This window comes from Malurus melanocephalus, unplaced genomic scaffold (genome assembly GCF_030028575.1).
Source record: "Malurus melanocephalus ecotype Western Australia unplaced genomic scaffold, MMel_1.1 scaffold_632, whole genome shotgun sequence".
NCBI lineage: Eukaryota > Metazoa > Chordata > Aves > Passeriformes > Maluridae > Malurus > Malurus melanocephalus.
In genome coordinates this window covers 274,028-291,700 of record NW_026623864.1, presented here as the reverse complement: position 1 = coordinate 291,700, position 17,673 = coordinate 274,028, and the positions used below count along the sequence as shown (strand labels likewise).

Genomic DNA, 17,673 nt, shown 5'->3' with positions numbered 1-17,673 from the left:
TTGCACCTCTGCAAATAGAGTCTGTAATTCAAAGTGCACACAGGGATTTAGCTGTTCACAGTTGTTCCTTGTGACAAAAAGGTGTCTGTATTTTTGTGGTTTGTAGTGCAGTTTATAGAACACATTCTCACAGCATAGTGTGTAATACTTGCTCCATTCGTGGTTGGAGATGTGGGAGTTATTTCAAAGCAGCTYAGAGCTCTCCTGACACTCCTGAAGCAAAGGTGCTGCCTCCAGATTTCTCCAATATCTTTGTGATATTTCAGCAGCTTCTTTCTCTAAGTTCAGCAGCTTCAGTGCACTTAAAAACCTGAACTCAGAGCTCATTTTTACACTGGTTTTTTTTTTTGCAGTGATCAGAAGCAGATCTACATTGGTGATGACAATCCCCTGACCCTCATTGTCAGCGCTCAGAACCAGGGGGAGGGAGCCTACGAAGCAGAACTCTTTGTGGTTGTTCCACCCCAAGCAGATTTCATCGGGGTTGTTCGCAACAACGAGGTAAAATTCCAGCTCTTGTCCCTGAGGAGTCACATCCCAGGCACTGCTGGGGAAAGTTGTGGTGGTTTCTATTATTTCAATCTTAGAGAAAATGAGAAAAAAATGATCAGATTCTTCCAAGCCTCTCTTTTTGGTAACCTTGAGATCTGTCTTGAATCGCAAACATCGGTCTCAATTCCATACTCTGATTTTATTTGATTTTAGTGCTCAACTGTGTTATGGCTGAGAAATGATGTTAAAATGAATGCAGCATTTCTAGAATTTCTCTCCAGGTGTTCAGTTGTCAAGAATGGCATTCCTCAATGTTTGTTTCTGGTTTCTTGCAGGCTTTAGCCAGACTRTCGTGTGCTTTTAAAACAGAGAATCAGACTCGCATGGTGGTTTGTGACCTGGGAAATCCCATGAAAGCAGGGACTAAGGTAAGGTTTGGTGTCTGGCAGCTCACCCAGGAGGGCAGCTGGCATTTCCCTCAGTCACAGGAGTGTTTGGGCAGGAAGTGTTCTCATAGGAATTTAAGATTAGWTCTAGCTGACCTTTAGCTGCCTGCATGTTTGGTTAGTACAGCAGTGGTTGGTTTAAACTTTTCAGCTAAATTAAAGGCTGAGAGGAGTGTCTGTGAGTTTTATGATGCAATTCAAAATGAGCCCTCCATTAAATAGTGGAATTAATGGACTCTGGTCCCTCTTTTTTTATATTTATCTGATATGCATTTTCTAGGATTTAATCGAGCCAGCTCATAACACTTTTTTTCTCTTAGTTCATCTCTTTTCTGACTATTTTCATGAAGAACGAGAGAGAGTTTGTCTAGCTGAGACCYCTACAAATCCACCAAATGTAGCTGAAATAGGAAGGATTAAAAAATCATTAGTGGGACCAAAAAGATTTTAAGATGATATGACATAAAAAGTCTTATTTTCTGACAAAATGATGTGAAAATCAGTCACAATTATAACAATTTCATGATGTTTTTCTTCCAAGAGCCATCTTGTATAGATAAATAAATGCTGTTTCCCAAGTCTTTTGAAGTGCATAAGCTGAACTGCATGTTCAGGAATGACAGCTGAACTGTCATGCATCAGGAATGATGTTAAAGCAAATAGGAATTGGTTGTGACCAAATCTTGGGAACTGATTTTGAATTTTTAATGCTCTTTAGATTACAGTACTTTTTTTAACACCTGGGGAGGCTGATATGTGTAGAGATGGCTGAAGTAAGGGTGGRGAGCATGCTGTGATCCTTATTTTGTATTTTATGGCAGTGATGCCTGGGCTGTAAGGCAAAGAGAGGGTGGTTCATTTCCAGCCTGGGTCAGCTGCACAGGTTGAATTTGTTGTTTCTGTGTTCTCTCATGCCCACGAGTCCCAAGCAGTTTTGTTGTAGTGTAAAAGCATCAAGAAGCTTTTATTGTATGTTTTATTGAGTCTCCACTGAAGCCCAGTGCTTGTTTTTCCCCCAGCTCTTGGCTGGCCTGCGTTTCAGCGTGCACCAGCAGTCTGAGATGGACACYTCTGTCAAGTTTGACTTGCAAATCCGAAGGTATGGAAATCCATGAACGTGCACATCACCTGGGATAAGACATGCACARTAAATAGACTGTGAGCTGCACAGTATCACTCTGGCCTAATTCTCTTGTCTTTGCTTCGGAATTGCTTGAAAAATAAACAAAATGAATTAGGTTTCCTAAAACAGAGGGGAAAATGCAAGAATATATCTATACATTGTTACTGYTCATGCTCTTGTGTAGTGCCACAGTATAACTTTGGGTTTATAGTCCTCTTTTAAAATTGATGTTTGAACTCTGGATTCCTTGAGATGTAAAGCCAGAATTTTACGTATTTAGGGGAAGAGAGTCTTTCAGGGCAGGCAATGCTTGGRGGGATCTGAGCAGAAGCAACATGCAGTGAACCATCACAGCAGCCAACCTGAAAGAGCCTGAAAATTTAATGGAAGGAATTAAGTGGCGTTCCTGTGAATTATCAGATGAGCACAGCACCATCATATAAACATGAAATATAATTGTGAATTTATACCTTCTGAAGATGATGTTTAAGGCTAGGAGATGTGATCRTGAGGAGTATCTTTACCCAGTACAGTTTTATGCTGCCTAATGGACAGTGCAAACACAGCTGTTGTATTTTTTCCCTGTGATGGACCAAAAGGTTTTTTTCTTTATTTTCCCTATTTTTTCTTTTTTTTTTCTTTCTTTCCCCCCTTTTTTTTTTTCCTTTGTTTTTCTATTTAAGTACTTTATTTCTTTTAATGCAGTGAATAAATTAATCTCATCCACACATGCATTTTTCATCTCCAAGAGTTAGAAAACTTTAAAGCTGCCATTCTATTTTAGTGATAGAGTGGTTTGCCATGCTGATCCAATGTTTTAGCAGTGTTCAATGTTTCTTTGCTCTCCCATTGCTGTCTGTTCAGTTTCCCCCCGTTYTCCATCAGCTGTAAGGTGTGCCAGTGATGACACAGTGATGTGATTCGTGCCAGTGGGATGTGATTCCTGTATTTTGGAGAAAGGGATCTKCTCTGGGGTGTCTGTGCCCTTCCTTAGGTTAACAGCAGCCACCTACTGCTGTCACTGCATCAGAAACTGAGGCTGCTCAAGTCATGTTTCTCTCCTGATGGAAGAGAAGGGAAGTTCCTGTAGCATTTTGGGCTTTTTATGGAAGCAAATTCCTTGCATGAGTTGTGGATGGAAGAACAGTGGTGCAGTGGAACACTGTAATCACAGTTTACAGTGACAGGCATTAGCAGGGTGTTATCTGGAAGGGGTTTTAGGATCACACTGCTTGTCTTAAACTCACCAAGCTGCATTTGCAAAGCTGGCTCAGCTCCCAGCACAGCAAGTCCAGGCTCTGAAAGAGTGAGGTATTTACAGCTCAGGGGGAAAACGCTGCTGCACGTCTTTGTTGGCTACAGCAGCAATGAAGAATAATTAGAAGATTCTTTGTAAAGGAAATTGCTTGGTTAGGGAGACAGAACAATCAGACATGTCTAAGGAGATGAGGTTCTGTTCCCAGCCCCACCTGGAGTGGGGAGTGTGCTCTGTTTTCCTACATGGAGGATGYAGAACTGAGTCAGCATTAACTTTGTGTCCTTCATCGACCTCTTCCTGCTGGGGAGCCCTCAGACTGTGCACAGGGTGGGATTTCCATGCATTTGGGTGAGAACTTGCTGCAATCTGCACCTTTAGCAATTGTGCTTTCCTACAGTGGCTCAGGAGTCGTGTTATGATGTTACTTACAATTGAAAGTGTGGAGGTTTTTTTAATTAAATACCTTGCTCATTTCATTGAAGCATTTTCCTCTTATTTTCTCTGCAGTTCCAACCTGTATGACAATACGAGCCCAGTAGCATATTATCAGGCTGACCTTGCTATTTTAGCAGCTGTTGAAATCAGAGGGTAAGCAACACTATTTTAATAATGAGCTTTGCATGTTTTCTTCTTTATGTTCACTGAACTTCCTTTCAGGTCTGCACAAGTTTTCAGGAGGGCTTAGGGAATTTTTAATCATAAAGACAATGTGGCTCTCTCTAGCCAGCCTTTGCACTTTCAGATCCTAAATAATTCTAAATAATTACAAAATTAATTCCAAGAAGGAATCTTGGTCCTCCATTACTAGAGATTTTTTTTTCTTTATAAGAAAAAAAATCACCCCTCATGTTGGCAGCTTTACATTTCTCTCTGTCACTTTCCTCCTCCACAAACTGACTGGGGTTTCATCTGAAAATCCTATGGGATTTAAGTTTGCTCTTCCCTCACCTTCCTCAGTCATGGTCATGGGGTTCTATATCATCAACATTTCTCATTATCAAAGTTTTTCACACTGTCTCTAATTTCTATAAATGGTTTTCTAGATGTAGTAGGATGAAACCCAAAATGTTTCTACATACAAGGGTCATCCTTTAGTGGAGAGAACAGAACAGAACATTTAATGTTCAAACCACTTCAGGTTTTATGTAGAGGATGAAAAGCTGGAGGTCGTATTTTAAGCATGTTGATGTTCTAGAGRATTACAATTATTGTTTCATGCTAATAACAACCCCTTTGCTCTGCTGTTTAGGGTGTCATCCCCTGATCACATWTTCCTTCCTATTGCAAACTGGCAGCCCAAGGAGCATCCCGAAACAGAAGATGATATTGGGCCTCTGGTTCAGCATATCTATGAGGTGTGGAATTACTGATGATTTCAGTGGCACAGTTCTGTGATAAATTAAAGAAATGTTTTGGTGTAGCTGTTCTCTGGAGTAAACCATGATTTTTTTTCTTTTATTTTGTCTTGCATGTAAGAAGAGRTTTTATTGCCAWTAMTTKTTCYATCCAAAWGAGTTGGAATGCCTGCAAYTAGTGTAACAGGGGTGGCCCAATAGAATAGGCTGATTRCCTACAAAACTACACTTATTTTATTTTCTAGCCTTTGGAAATCTAGATAAAACATTTGAAGTAATTTGAACTCAGAAAATGGCTTATGGCTGTAAATTACTGTGTTCTATCTATTCTGAATCACTATTCTCAAGCCTTTTGCCATGAAAAAGTTTAAGTATTTAAAATTTCCTTAAAAGAATGGCYGCAGATTTAATCTAGATTGTTTAGTTAAGCAAAATGTAATTGTTAATTATAATTATTAATAATTAAGAATTAATAATAAATAATAATAATTGTTATTATTCAGAGCTGTGTGAATAATAATAGTTAAAAGTTTTCCCACTGTTAGGTAAAGTTTTGAGGCTGTTGCCATAAGTGGTTGGGGGTAGGAGTAKCAGCTGTTTCACATTTCTGGCTCAAATATTAGATAACTATATGCACATTAACAGAGAAAATATTGCTTTTTTTTACATCTGTAAACTTTGTGTTCATGATCAGCTGAGGAACAATGGCCCGAGTGCATTCAGCAAGGTGATGATGACTCTGCAGTGGCCTTACAAATACAAAAACAACACCCTGCTGTACATCGTTCAGTATGAGATTGATGGGCCCATGAACTGCACCTCTGACATGGAAATCAACCCTCTGAAAATTAAGGTAAGCAGGACTTTCAGTGCAATGACGTGTGGTTGTTTTGTAAACACTCAAAATAGCCAAACCCCTGAGAAAATGAAGAACTGAGATGGTTTTTCATCKGTGGCTGGCAAATAAGTCTGCCCTGTTCCACAGTACATGTCAATGTACAATGCAGGCCAAATAAAAGGTAAATAAACAACAGCTCAGAACTGTCAATCCAAAGATCAGTCTGTCTTTGTTTCTTTTTCTTGTGGGGTTTTCTTCCCTTTTTTTTTTTTAACTTCAAGGCTGTTCTATACGAGTTCCAAGTCCAAAGCAATGGAATTATAATGAATGCAGCCACACAGTAAAACATGCCAGATGCTTCTGGGATGTCTAGCTAAATTTTCTGGGTGTTATTTTTCATATTGCTACCTTCAAAGGTCACAAAGGGCAATAACGGTTAGCTATCACTGCCAGCAAAACAAGGGATTTACAGAGCAGAAGAAACTTCTTTTTCCTAGGTTGGACTACACATAGAAACACCAAATTTAATTGAGTGTAGAGAGCTGAATTCTAGGACAGTTTAGAACAAGCAATTAAAAATCAGTGTGTTAGTTCTAGAAGAATTTAAGCAAAATGACTGAGGGAAGATATTCAGAACAACACAGAATATTTGTGTATCCTTGATAATGGGAAAGCAACTTCAGTGAATATATCAATGCAAAGTTTCTGTGCTTCCTCTATACAATTTGCAGTAATGTATTTCCAACCAGAGTCCGAAGAACAGCTGGGCTAGAAAAAGAGAAACCTGCAGTTTGCTATTTTCTTGACCTTAACYGTGAGGTCTGCAGTTGTCTAAATCACTGTTTGGGTTCCCTTGGCRTGTCCCAGATTTCTGCTTCCAAGGATGATGACAGGAATGAGACTCTTGGCAGGGAGGATCACCGTGGCCACCGCGTCAGCCGGAGGGATTTGGCAGCCGTGGAGGGGGACGTGCAGACCTTGGTAAGATCCCACTTTGAGGGGCTGACAATGCAGTTCTGTGCTCTTACAAATCCTTACAGACTAATTCAAGGAAGGCTTATCCTTTCCATTTGTRATAAGAAACAAACATGTTGCCATATCACCGTCTTTGTAGCTGCAAACTCTAAGTAATTGTCCAATTCTGGAGGTTGTTTTATGTCTTAATGMTTTATGGTGCTTTGCCAAGGGAGGTAATAACTTTTCAAACATTTTCATATTTGGAATATCCTTTCTATTTTTATACACAGGGCTGTGGAACTGCTGACTGTTTAAAGATTGTCTGTCAAGTTGGCCACCTGGAAAGGGGAAAGAGTGCAATATTGTATTTAAAATCACGCCTTTGGACCCAAACTTTCATGAATGTGAGTGGCTGTGAATATCCTGCTGCTGCTTCTGAAACATTGAGAGTGATTTTTGTACCCACATGCAATTCTAACTTTGTTTTTCTTATGCAGAAAGAAAACCAGAACCATTCCTACTCCCTGAAATCATCTGCTTCTTTCAGTGTTATTGAGTTCCCTTACAAGAACCTTTCCTTTGAAGATATTCACAATTCCACAGTAGTAAGTCATTTACATCCAGCTTGAGTTACCAAATACAATCACTTCAAAATTAGTGCAAAGAAACAAATTGTTTTTGTTGAGTAGCATTTTTACAACTTGGTCTAATTTTAATTTTATCATCTGTTTGATTCATATATCTTCTTCACATACAATTGAGGGTAAAGCAGAGTAGAGCTGAGAATATTTGCATCTTGCAAGACTTAACTGAAAATGAAAAAAAAAAAAAAGGTGAACAATCCTAATATTCCTGTTAATGCCATTGTTGCTAGAGAAAATTTTTTCTTGAAATTTTTTTCCAACTGCAGTAGCACTTAATGAATTTTGATTATATTGTATGAACTACTATGAGTGAGTGAGGAACAAAAAGACCACCTGTGCCCCAGGGGGTTTCAAAAGGAAAGGAGATGGGGCAAACAGAAAGGAAGACACAGGCCACTTGTTTGAGCTGGCAAATTGAAAATTTTTGGTGAGCTTTATAGGATTAAAAGATCTTAAAGAAAAGATAGAAAAGGATTGTGATTGMCTTATTTTTAATATGGTTTCTAATCCCTGTTATTAACTGGGTTCTTTTCTCTCCTAAGTCATGTGGTGTTGATTTTTTTGTTTCAAAGAGTACTGCCTTGTAAGGAAAAAATAAAAAAGGAAAACCCATSAATTATTTTTCTCTAATTCCAAAATATTTCCAGATTCTTACAGTTTTGTTGAAAATCATCAAGAATTACAGAAGACATGTTGTCACGTTATCACTGATGGCAAACACAAGCAAAACAAACCCCAGCCCCTSTTTTCATGTAATTTTAAAATCCTGTTAAATTTGGGTCAGTGAAGTCTTTATGTCACCAATAATCTATGGCCTTTAACTCACACTGGAGAAAAAAAAGTAATTTATACTGGATTAATCTTATAATCACAATAGGATCAAGGTATACAAGATTTAAATGCAAGATTCATGAATGAGCTCAGCGTGTCCCTGTGTGCAAAGTGTGATTTATTGTGTTTTTCTCTTAGGTTACTACAAATATTACCTGGGGCATTCAGCCACAGCCCATGCCAGTGCCAGTGTGGGTTATAATTCTCGCTGTGCTCGCAGGGTTACTGCTCCTGGCTCTGCTGGTGTTTGTCATGTACAGGGTGAGTACTGTGGTTGGGGCTTTTTGGATTGTTCACTTCTCTCTGCTAGTGATGATTTAGTTCTTGGAGTACCAGCACTTTGCAGAAATACCTCAGTCCCCTAATCATCTGAATAGTTAGGTTTTTGGACAAAGCTTTTGAGCTTTGTCAGGAAAAATCTGAATAAAAGAGCATGGCTCTGATTGTGTTGAACTCAGTTTCATTTTCAGCTTATATTTACTGTCTTTGGAGGGAARAGAGAGTAGGAGTGAAAAGGCAGCTTAATCAGCTAAGATCTGATCAATTAGGAAAGAGAAAGGAAGTGTGTGTTTTGTGAATCACAGTGGAATTTGTTAATTGTTTTCCAAACCACAGATGGGCTTTTTCAAGCGTGTGAGGCCACCTCAGGAAGAGCAGGAACGAGAGCAGCTGCAACCACACGAGAACGGGGAAGGGACATCAGAAGCTTAAGCAGAGTTTTRTCTGTCAGACACTCTGAAATGCACACTTGCCTACATCTTGGWTACAAACATTGGCTTCCCCCTCAGTGCACAAACACTCCTGAGCAGAGTGCAGAGCTGCTGGTCTGTGCAAAGCAAGGGCAACACTGAAATCCTTCTCTCTGCGYTAACACTGTTGATACCCGCGACCAACGTGACAAACTGGAGCCAGATTGTGGGATTTTGCTGACTGGGATCCAGGGAACATCATCTTTGCCAGTTCAGGTACTGATTCTCCACGATTCACCACGCAGATCCTGCATTTGCTCTTGGAGCCAGCAGTTTCCAGAGGTGCTTGTTGGATTACACCTTTCCTTTCGGTTGGTTTTTGTTGGAGTACACTACATTTCACCGCCTAGCTCTTGAAAGTCAGTTGCACAAAAAAAAAATGAATGTAGCTTGTTTTACAATACTGAAGAATGTTCTTTGACCCATTATCTCTGATGMTGAATTTTTTCTCCTGCTCAAGAAATAGGAATTGTTCAGTGGGGTCATTCCCATCTGACAACGCTCTGCACGCCCATTCCCCTGCCTGCTCTGTCACCTGTCTTGTGGTTTCCCTCTAGGCATTACCAATTCTGTTCTGGGTCTCACCCCGCAGGGATTGAGCCTTCAAACACAAAGTGAGTGGTAGAAATTTGGGGCTGATGTACTTTTTGTGGGACTTAGGGAGATGGTTCAGGGTGAGATCCCGAGACTCTGTATTGCCACAGAGTGGGATCCAGGTGTTCCACAGAATTCTTGGCAGCATTTGTGTGCCAGGGACAACATGAGCTGTGGCTGCCAACAGACATTTCTGAGAAAACCCTTGATGTCCACAAGTCAAACCTCCACAGGGTTTGAAACGAAGGCTGTACTTTATTTGGATTTTATTTCCATTTCTGGCAAAACACTGAAGGGAGCACTCCGTGGCAGTTTTCCTGGGGTTCTGTAGCTGTCAATGCTCGTATTTTCTGGTTGCCCATGCCCAGGTGCAGGATGCAGTGACACAGAGGCTGTTTAAACTGGGCTGTCTGCCAGCCACATCCATGGATCTGCATTGCTTCAGCCACACTCACACCTCCCTCACCTCCTGCCCTCCGAGAACAGTGAGGCAAAAGAAGCAGAGAGGAGCTGGCAMTGCAAAAGGGTTTGAAAAGTAAAGGCTGATTTGTTTGGCTTCCCTCATTCATTGTTTCATTGKCTTGTTTAGTTTGATTCATTCATTGCTTCAGTCACTGCATGTTTCGTTGCACGAGACATTTCATTGCACAAGACATTTCATTACGTTCAATACATTTCGTTACCAGAAAAGACACTAAGTATTTTCTGTCATTGTTGTCAGGGGTTTAAAGGCATGGRTTTACACCAGTCTTAGCTTATTTCCCTCACCAATGGTATAGTAAAATGAAGCTTCTTCCACGTATTAAAGAGCACAGGAGCATTGTCTACATGTTTCAGTAGAGAAGGAGCTGTGGATCCGGAGGATGTTCAGCTTGCAGCCRCAGGTGACTGCGTGCACAGATCCCACAGTTCTTAAACTGTGACTGAGGTTCCTTCTGTGAGATGTGATTATTCTCTTTTCCAAAAAGGGAATAAATTTCGTTATAAACTCCCTCTGTGCAGCCAGGTACACAAAGGAAGACTTCCACTGTACTTACACCAATGAGATTTCTATGCAGACAAGCTCTGGTTTGGTTTTGTAYCTTGGGGTTTTTGCTCATAGCTGCRTCTCCCCCATAATACAGCAGTCCCCACAAAACCCAGAATTTTCTGAGATGAGCAGAACTCTTATTTCTGCACCTTTTCAGAGATTTGAAATCCACCATTGGCTGTTGTCAAGTCCATTGTTACTCACTGATCCATGATGGCATTYCCAGTCCCTAAGGGAGACAGCACAGAGTCTGGGGGTGCATTCACCAGATAGGTTTACATATTTATCCATTTACATGGGGATGGCTTGGACAGCTTGCTTAGACAAAATTAGTTTACATGAAAGGGAGAGGGCATAATTCTGCTTCCATAATGTTCCTGGTCTTCAGTGTGGCCGATGTTTCATTTTTATCTTTTAATTTTGTTGCTGGCACTGTGGTAGAGAAATGGGAATCAGGCATGGATGGTGGCCTCAAAATGTGACTTTGAGAGGACAGCACTTCAGTTACTCACACGGGCTTGTGGCTCACACACTCTGTCAGCTGATTATCTATGTGCAAGGAGATTGGTTTTACCCAGCCTTAACCTTGGTAGGGTAAGAAGTTTAAGAGACTGTCAGACAGATAATAGCTCTAATTCTTACATGTGTGCTTTCCTTACATGTACACACCATGGTGACTTGAAATTTATTAGACTACTTGCATGTGTAGGCGTTGTTAGGAGATGAAATAGAGTATTTAAAAAAAAATAAAAAAAATATGGTCAGGATCCCTCCTACTCACATGGATGGGATACCACAGCATTGCTAATGTCAGTGCTGGCTGCATCTGWATTTTACTGTGGCAACTGGAAGCTCTCATTTTGCTAATTTTCAGGATAAGAAGGTACATTTTATTGGTACAACTACTGTAGCTATGGAAAGTATCTTCCGTTTTCGAAGTGGCATAAATTAGGACTTATTTAAGTGATTTGGATTTCTTGCATTCTGCTGGAGAACAAAATCAAGTRTTTGCTTCTCCCACATCCACTAACTTGTAGTTTGGTTGAAAAGACCACAGTAGCATGTGCAAATGGAGCATACAGGTTACTCAGTGAGCATAGATGTAACTCCTCAAATTCAGTGACACTTATGTTTCAGGGAGGTTCCAAACTGGAAATTTTCCTGAATGGGGGTGCAGGAAACTTCTGATAGCATGTTCTATATTCAGCAATAAGATTCCAGGCTATGTATGTACTTGTGTCAGGTTGAATTTCATATGAAATGACTTACAGGCATTAATGTATTCTTACAGCAAATACTGTAGAATGATGTTAAAGCTTTTAAAGAAATTTTAAAAGCTGCATTTTGGAATGAAATTARTGCCTTCGAGTCAAAATTGATGTGCATAAGATGCACACTGGAAGCATTTTAAAAATACAAGCATAGTAACAGAGAACTAGTCTTCTTTTGAGAGYTATGTTTCAGGAGCTTATTTTTAATGAATATAAAACCAACGGTTGTGTAATTATTTAGGCAATGAAAACATTTTAAAAGAGCTATATATTTTATAATGAAATATGAAATTACCTAAGTACTCTGGTTTGCAATTACTGCAGCATCTCATGATCAATATGTAAAAGTGATTTATATTAAAAAATGCATATTATCTATTACTATATTTGAAAATATTAGAAAATGTAAACTGAGGAACCTAATTTATAGGTTTACATTTCTTTCAAGAAACCATGAAATTGTGGAAATAGCTTTTGTATAAACATGATTGTAAAGTCAAATATGGGCTATATTTGTGAACATAATTTGAAATCTTTAAGGAAATATTTGCCAACAATGTTTGCCTAGTATCAGGTTTTTTCCTGTTTTAAATTTTGATTTACACATTGATCGTTACTTCACATAACGCTTGTGGAAACTTTAGGAATTTTACTACACGTGCTCTTTCTTTATAAAACATTCATTACAAGCAAAGGTTTTAAATACTTTGTTGTCTCTAAGCTTGTGTCCATGCTTAAATAGTCTTAAAGGGTATTTTGAAAATACTTCAGCAGCTCTGATCAGCGTGCTGTTGGTGATTTGAAGGAATCATGCTGCACTTAGATGTTGRTAGCATTTGTGTTTGCTGTTGGTTACCCTGGCAGAGCCCAGCAGTACTTTCTCCTGTGTCCCAAACAGCCACAGAGCAGCATTTACCCTGGAGAAAATCGAGGCAGTTTTTGTCTTTGGTCCAGGCTAACGTGACCCTTTGAATATGATTCTTTGTGTTTGATGCTGCTGGCTGCTAATGAGGGGAAAAAAACAAAACAAAAAAAAAGAAGAGTGAAAGAAAAATGGAAATGCAGAAAAAAAAAGGCAGTGGCAGAGCCCAGATGAGCCTTAGAGCAAAGAGATGATTTTTTTTTGTTTGTGAGATGAGCAGAGCTGTCGGTGCCCTGTTGGGGTCTCAACTCGGTGCTAGTGAATCTTCAGCCCCGAGTGCAATGAAAGCTGGTGTGCTCTGGTTCCCTGCCCATTTCTGCCAGCCCAGGGAGGGATGTGCTGTTTGCTGAGCTGGTCCCTGTTTGTGAGGACACGAACAGAACCGGTGTGATCAGCGGAGGTGGTGAAGGAAAGGTGCAGGAAGCCTCTGATCACCCACATTGGGTGAGTCCTGATGTACATTCTGCAGTGTATCCACTCCTAACTCCAGATTTCCACCTGCTGCCGCCTTCTTCAGGTCCAAAATTGGAGTAGAGACTGTACAAAGATGGCTTTGAATGTGTAGTACTGCTACTGTTCCTGTTTGTTTCCAGTGTGTGCAACTTCAACACAGCACAGGAATCTAACCTTCCACACAACCACCCCCTCCAGATATGCTGCGGTGAAGTTGGATAACTTGACCCTTGGCTTTTGCAAAGTAATGGAAGATTTAATGTAGCATTTGCATTTGCAAAAAAAACTTGTACAGGTTTTGCTTTTCTAGCCCATGAAGGAAACCTGTATTTGCTATAATACAAGTATGCTGAAAATGTAACATTTTATTTCTTCGTAATGGAGTTTTTTGGTCTTTTTTTTTTTTCGGTGTTTGCTCGTGCATTAAATCGGTAGAGCATTATTTGCACAAGCAGAAAATTAACATACTAACAAGAGTGCTGCATTTTGTGTTTCTTTGTAGTGTAGTAAATACTTGCAGCGGAAATGGGAATATTTTCAGTTGCTATGAACTTGTTTCAAAGGTCTTCAGTACATTTAAGGAGGGCAATATACATTTGAAGTCACCTTATTTTGTATTAAATTATAAATTGTGCAAAAAAGTGGGTATTGTGGCACAGTAATTTTGTACTGATATGAAATATATAGCTGATAAAGCTATGGTTTGCTTTTCTACTCATTCTTGTCATCTGAATGCAAATATGAGGGTTTTTATTAGGTTGTATTTTTCTATGTATATATAAAATTTCAAAATACTATGATTGGTTCAACCGAAAAATGTAAGTATTGATTTGATTCTGATATTTAGAATTTTGGAATAAAATACCTCTTAATCAACAAGAATTCTGTTGAATTCATTTCATACTTAGGTGTATTTTTTACAATGCATTTAATTCACCAGAAAATATTTCACAGTATATCTCTGTACTCCACAATTACCTGCTAAATATAAAGGTCACATTTACACAGCTTGTACATTCTCAGCTCAAGCAGCACAGTTTAACTTGAGCCAAAACAACTTCTAATCACAAACAAGGAAGAGGATCTAGTCATAAACTATATTCTGTCGCCAGCAAACTGATTCTCAGCAGAAATTCCTGAAATATTTTATTTCAGAAGTAAATATTTTAGATTTATAGCTGTCATTCCACTGTAAGAAAATGGTGAAATCTTGTCCTTTGGTTAGGAAAATTCTCTGAGAGCTGGAGGGTTTTTTTCTTGTTGTATCATTAGCATTACATTTTCTCTGATAAAGGCATATGTATRTGTGTTGCATTGATAGAACACAGTGAGAAATGAATGTTAGTATCTGTATGAACTCTCCATCAATTCATTGTCTGCTGTCCATAAAGAATTAGGATTATTCCTGTCAGTCCCCCATCTTCTCACAGGGTGCTCCACAATTAATCTGTTCCACTGCATCTCCCTAAAAACCTGCTGAGATTTTGGTGCTGGGTTTGGCCAACAAACAGGACACACTGAGAACACAAAAGCACCAAACCAACCTTGCAAATGTGAGAGGCAAAAGAATATTGACAGTGAAACACCCTCTTAGCCATGTTTGCAATTTCACCAGGCCTGTGTCGTGCTGCTTTGGAGGGAGTTTTGCAGGATGTACCCACAGTGACATTTCTGTGTTATTTGTTTGCAGTTTGAAGAGTGTGTAGCAACCTTTAAAAACTGCAGGAGTTACCACTGGACACAATTTCTGCAGGAAATATTCAGCTAGTTGAAATAAATTACTACCAGCTTTCATCTCTTCAGAGAAAATTTGTTTAAGAGGACATAATCCTAGTTGTGATTGTAGTTTTGCTGAAATGGTTGTTATTGTGTACTCCATTTTTTTTTCTTAGTAATTTCTCTAAATGTAGTTCAGGTAATTAGCTTCCACATGTGTTAATCCCCTTTTGGAGCCATTTTCAAGACAGCTTTTATCACACATTTAAACACATTATTTCCCCCTCCCCCAAAAACATTATAAGTGAATAATTGTGCATATYCACATCATAAACATTAATTAAAGATGTTCCAGCTGCCAAGTTGGTTCAACTACTTCTCTCCAAATAATTTTTATCCTGTTAAAAGCTCAAGTCCACAAACATTTGGAATAGAGCATGTGATCCACCCTTTCTCAGCGCCACACCCTCAGCCACCAGACTAATTCCTGGACAAAGGAAGTTCACAGCAGCAGCAAGATTTTTTTAGGGCACTTTCCTCCACCTGAGACCACACAAGGTTGGAAGGAATCCAGAATGAATTCAGCTCTAACAGGGGCTGTGCAGGAACAGCTGATTTTCCTTTGCAGTGCCCACACGGAAGGCTGAAATAGGAAGCTGGGTGAGAGGATGTTAATTAAGCAAATAGGMACTGAGCACGTCTGCCAAACTAAAAAGAGAATTTCTCCTCTTTGTGAGTTGCCRGAGGAGTTTCACACATCAAATAAATGGTTGTTTTATTTGTCTGGTTCTTGTGTTCTTTTGCTTTTGTCCAGGCARGGTTCTGCCCAATGAAATCAGGATTTCAAAGACTTTTTTTGGTGCCAAGAAGAAAAAAGAGATTGACAGTGAAGTATTGAGGAGTACCTGCTGAGGWGGGTGTGAATTTCCCACTGCAGAATTACCCTGCGAGCAGTCACTGTTCCAAAATGAACTCTCAGCAACTGAAATAAAAGCAAATTGTGTTTTCTGTGCCAATCCCAAAWCTATTTCAAGTCATTGTTAGTGGCTGTGAATTAATTACATTGTACTGTATGGAATGGCATTAAGGCATAAGGAAAAAATATATTAGATTTTCTTCAGATTTTGTAAGAGGTATGTTAAAAATATGCACAGTAACTTGCCAGTTCTTCCTTCCAGTATAGGAAAATTTATACTCCCCTGTAGTTTGTAACTCTGTTCCTCTTTTCCTCCTTCAATGAAGAAATTTTTTGTGATCTGAAAACTACAGAATTTGGCCTGGCATGTTACAGTGTCTAAAACAAAACTCTTTATCGGGCTGATCTTTGTTTTGTTAAAAGGCAGTGCAATCAATTTCATACTTTTCAAAGAAGTTTAAATTCACTATTTCAACACAGATTGAGAATTTAGCATGGTCCCACTCTGTAAATCCCTGCAGTGGGTGGGGTGTTGATCTCACTGAAATCTCAGCATGGGCACATCCCCACACTGGTGTGACCCTGTGAGATGATCCCAGGCTGTGATCTCAGCCATGGGTTTGGTTTCTCTGCATGTGCTGCCTTTCTTCAGGTTATTTTATTTATTTTTTTTTTTTCACCTTATCTGCTGTGAGCAGCCACAGTGGTTTTCCCATTATCCCACCCTGGGCTGTGTCTGTGCATTCAGAGCCCTCAGCCTCTCCTCATCAGATTGGAGGATAAACCCAGACAGTCTTCAAAAGGACATTCGTGTCTCCTAAAGCTTTGATTCTACACACAGCCATCTCTCTGCCTTACTTACATGTTTATTCCTATTAACAGTTCCTGATATCAAACATTACAAGTAAATAACACAGCAATTCAAAATTTTCAGCTCTCCTATTTTAGAACTTATTTTWTAGAATTAAGGATGCATAGAAGTAAAATTGGAATGCATGTATATGTGCCAATGTGAGCCCGGAGAAGAGCAGCAGAGCTGGTGAAGGGTCTGGAGCACAAGTGCTGTGAGGAGCAGCTGAGGGATCTGGGGTGTTTATTCCAGAGAAAAGGAGGCTCAGGGGAGACCTCATCACTCCCCACAATTCCCTGACAGATGGGACAGCCACGTGGGGGTTCGGCTCTGCTCCCGGGAAGAGGAGACAGGATGAGAGGACACAGTCTTAAGCTGCATCAGGGGAGGTTTAGACTGGACATTAGGGAGAGTTTCTTCACAGAAAGGATGATCAGACATTGGAAAGGGCTGCCCAGGGAGGGGGTGGTGACACTGTCCCTGCAGGTGTTTATGGAAGGACAGGATGTGGTCTGGGTGACAGGGTGGTGTTGTGTCACAGGCTGGACTCGGTGCCCTCCGAGGTCTTTTCCAGCCCAATGCATTCCGTGGTTCAGCGAAGGTGCGATTCAGTAACTCGTGGCTGCCAGCGCTGGGCGATTTTCGGGGGGGCGCGGGGGCTGCGAGCGCCACCGGCTCGGGGGTACCATTCCCCGGCATTTCCCCGGCATTTCCCCGACATTTCCTGACATTTCCCGGCATTTCCCCAGCATTCCCCGGCATTTCCCTGACATTTCCCCGGCATTTCCCCAGCATTCCCCGGCATTTCCTCGGCATTTCCCGGCATTTCCCGGCATTTCCCCGGCATTTCCCTGGCATTTCCCAGCATTTTCCCGGCATTTCCCCGGCATTTCCTCGGCATTTCCCCAGCATTCCCCAGCATTTCCCCGACATTTCCCCAGCTTTTCCCGGCATTTCCCCGGCATTTCCCCATCATTCCCCGGCATTTCCCGGCATTTCCCGGCATTTCCCCGACATTTCCCCAGCATTCCCCGGCATTTCCCCAGCATTCCCCGGCATTTCCCTGACATTTCCCCGGTATTTCCCCGGCATTTCCCCAGCATTTCCCCAGCATTTCCCCGGCATTTCCCCGGCATTTCCCCAGCATTCCCCGGCATTTCCCCAGCATTTCCCCGGCATTTCCCTGACATTTCCCCGGCATTTCCCCGGCATTTCCCGGCATTCCCCG

General features: G+C 40.6%; 1 protein-coding gene across 1 annotated transcript in view; it reads left to right on the top strand.

Moving 5' to 3' along the window:
• The window catches only part of ITGAV (integrin subunit alpha V), a 44,892-nt gene extending 32,006 nt beyond the window's left edge, over positions 1-12,886 (top strand). Inside the window, exons 20-30 of the mRNA XM_057383438.1 lie at positions 354-501; positions 828-920; positions 1,958-2,037; positions 3,827-3,907; positions 4,569-4,674; positions 5,369-5,527; positions 6,380-6,493; positions 6,760-6,873; positions 6,967-7,074; positions 8,083-8,205; positions 8,560-12,886. Of these exons, the coding sequence (XP_057239421.1) occupies positions 354-501; positions 828-920; positions 1,958-2,037; positions 3,827-3,907; positions 4,569-4,674; positions 5,369-5,527; positions 6,380-6,493; positions 6,760-6,873; positions 6,967-7,074; positions 8,083-8,205; positions 8,560-8,655 (1,222 nt within the window). The 3' untranslated portion in view covers positions 8,656-12,886. The remainder of the gene's footprint in view (positions 1-353; positions 502-827; positions 921-1,957; positions 2,038-3,826; positions 3,908-4,568; positions 4,675-5,368; positions 5,528-6,379; positions 6,494-6,759; positions 6,874-6,966; positions 7,075-8,082; positions 8,206-8,559) is intronic.
• Positions 12,887-17,673: the final 4,787 nt, after the last annotated feature.